The 2891-nt window shown below is 44.5% G+C and overlaps 1 protein-coding gene across 1 annotated transcript; it reads right to left on the reverse strand.

Moving 5' to 3' along the window:
• Positions 1-4: 4 nt before the first annotated feature.
• Positions 5-1003, reverse strand: lrrtm1 (leucine rich repeat transmembrane neuronal 1; the record flags this gene model as incomplete). The annotated part of the gene is given in 3 exon segments (XM_056272519.1): positions 5-237; positions 240-575; positions 578-1003. Coding segments are annotated over 3 exon segments (924 nt in total), but the record flags the coding sequence as incomplete, so codon positions are not given.
• Between the last annotated feature and the right edge of the window lie 1888 nt (positions 1004-2891).

Consider the following 2891-nt stretch of genomic DNA (forward strand, 5'->3'; position numbering starts at 1 on the left):
GCTGCTCGAGGGAATTCCAAGAGTCCAAAATCCGCTGATTTATGTAAGTCAGTTTATTAGAGTCCAGCATAAGAATGTTAAGGTTGGGCACACTTTCAAACACATGTGGTTCAATGTTCTCAATCTCATTATTGGAAAAGTCAATCTTCTCCAAGTGGTCCCAGGTCCAGTCAAGGGTGCTGACCACAATGGTGGCCTTATTGTTTCGCATGTAGAGGGTCCGCAGGGATATGAGGCGGGGAAATGGGCCAGATTGACTTTCACCAATTCATTGTGCTCCAGATGCAGTTCAGTGAGCTTGAAGAGTCCGGCAAATGAATTACGTGCCAGGCTCTGCAGCTGGTTGTAACCCAGATCCAGGAATTGCATGCTTCTGCAATCCTGGAAAATCCGCACAGGGATGAATTTAAGGGCATTGTAGCGCAAATGTAAATTGGTAAGCTTCCTAAGGCCATGGAAAAGGTCTGGCTCTAAGGACTGAAGTTTGTTATAGGATAAATCCAATATTCGCAGGTTGGGCAGAGGTCTAAAGGTCCCGTTGGGCAGGCTCTCTATCCGATTGGTGCTCAGATCCAATCTTTAACCCTTCGCAGCCTTTCAAAGGCGCTCTCCTCCACGATCTCAATATTGTTATGATCCAAGTAGAGCCAGGTAAGCTGTGACAGGCCCACAAAGTTCCCCTCCCGCAGCTCAGAGATGTTATTCTCGCGCAGGGACAAACCAATGGCACTGCTCAGATTTTGAGGGATGTCAGTCAGGTTGAGCCCCTCACAATACAACAGCTTGTTGTCGCATCGGCATGGCCTCGGACAGCTCCCCCCCACCAACGGAACTATTTTCAGAACAATGCCCAGGGAGCACAGAATCAGCCCAGGTGGCTTCCTTAGGGGCCACTTTAGGTACAGACCAATTAGAAGGAAATCCATTAGCATGAATATCCTGCAGTGTCGTAGAGAAAAAGTCCATTGAATCTTTCAGATCTTGGTCATTGTGATTTGTAACTCCCTTTTCTGTTGATATATATATTTATATATATATATATATATATATATATATATATATATGTGTGTATATATTTATAGAGAATATGGATGGTGATTTGTCACTTAAAGATTCAAGAAATCCTGCCACATTGAAACGAGAAGAGCGACGGCAAATAAACGACAAGTCACTTTGCTCATGTTAGATCAGAGAAAGGAAAAGAGAGACAGGGAGGTAAAAAAAAAATGCACTCCTCGAGCATCAATCTCACATGAAAGGATGCCTACTCACCCCTTTCCAGAGGCTGACAACCTCTATTCAGTTGATCCCTTTGTGCCGACACTAATTATGTGCGAAACTAAAAAAGACCCCAGTGTGGTACAAATTCAGCCCCCCCTCCTTTTCTTCGGACACCAGATCCTGGCAGACTTACAATGTCTTAGTTCTCCTCGTGTGAAAGAGCCAAAAAGAGAACGAATCCAAGTGGCATTCAGCAGGCTGGGAGGAAGTGCAAGTTTCCCGGACTGCATGCATGAGCGCTGTCCTCTCTCCGTCGTTGCTCTGCATCGACTGCTGCGCCGATCTGTGGGAGAGATGAGCGGGGGGGAAAATGCGCACGAAGGAGGGAATAATCCACTCCAAACTCTCACTCTCTCTCTCCTTCCTTCCTTCTCATCAAAGACTCCCGATCTGTTGTCGCAAATCACCATCCATAACCTAAAGTGATCACTGACCTGCACAATGTACATTGAGTGACGCTCGTTGGCATTCTTTCAGTGGTCATTTCTTCACAATTATACACATGCAAAAGCTGTGTGATCTGCATCATATAGCTCTCTTTTTTCCTTTCCTTTCCTTTTTAATTGTTTGTTTAGTGATATCCAAAGATCAATGATGGTATTTGTAGTAAGACTCAAATCTTCAGCAAGGTCTTCTTTGTGTGGCGCTCATTTCCAGTGGGCTGCGGAGGCTGTAGATGCTGAGGCTGAAGGCAGGCACTGTGTACGGGGAGGCGAGAGATGCTCGGTCCCTTGCAGCAGACTAGTGCACTGGCAGTGCATGCAGAAACACCTTCTGTTCACTGAGTGTCGTAAGCCACTCACAATTCAGCCCAGGCGTGCGCTCTCTCTCTCTCTCTCTCTCTCTCTCTCTCTCTCTCTCTCTCTCTCTCTCTCTCTCTCTCTCCTCTCTCTCTCTCTCTCTCTCTCTCTCTCTCTCGCTCCGTCTCTCTCTCTCCTCTCTCTCTCTCTCTCTCTCTCTCTCTCTCTCTCTCTCTCTCTCTCTCTCTCTTTTTCTTTCCTTCTCTCTTTCTTTCTTTCTCCCTCTCTTTTCTCTGTGCCTGAGACAATTTGATATTTAAGAGAGGCTGGGCTTAAACTATAGTTTAAATGAAGCACACATCTGAAACATTACAAATCCTCTCCCCCTCTCCTTGAATGAATTGGAACACGCCATCTATCTGCTAATGTCTACTGTTGTTAGTATGCCGTTAGCTTATTATTGCAGATTAATATCCTTCTAATGACTTAAACAGTGTGTCAATTCCCGTGTGTTGAAGCTCTTGCGTAAACAAGAGGATAATTTTATGTTTTTATTTATTTATTTATTTATTATCTGTTATTAGGCACAGTGGCTACTGGTGGCCAGCACTCACCAAAAAAAGGTGGACTTGCCTGCTCAATAAAAAAAAATAAAGTTGCATCTGTTCTTTCTTTCTTTCTTATATATATATATATATATACACTCACCGGCCACTTTATTAGGTACACCTGTCCAACTGCTCGTTAACACTTAATTTCTAAGCAGCCAATCACATGGCGGCAACTCAGTGCATTTAGGCATGTAGACATGGTCAAGACAATCTCCTGCAGTTCAAACCGAGCATCAGTATGGGGAAGAAAGTTGATTTG

This window comes from Rhinichthys klamathensis, unplaced genomic scaffold (assembly GCF_029890125.1).
Source record: "Rhinichthys klamathensis goyatoka isolate OS25496 unplaced genomic scaffold, OSU_Roscu_1.1 h1tg000340l_1, whole genome shotgun sequence".
NCBI classification, from domain to species: Eukaryota; Metazoa; Chordata; class Actinopteri; order Cypriniformes; family Leuciscidae; genus Rhinichthys; species Rhinichthys klamathensis.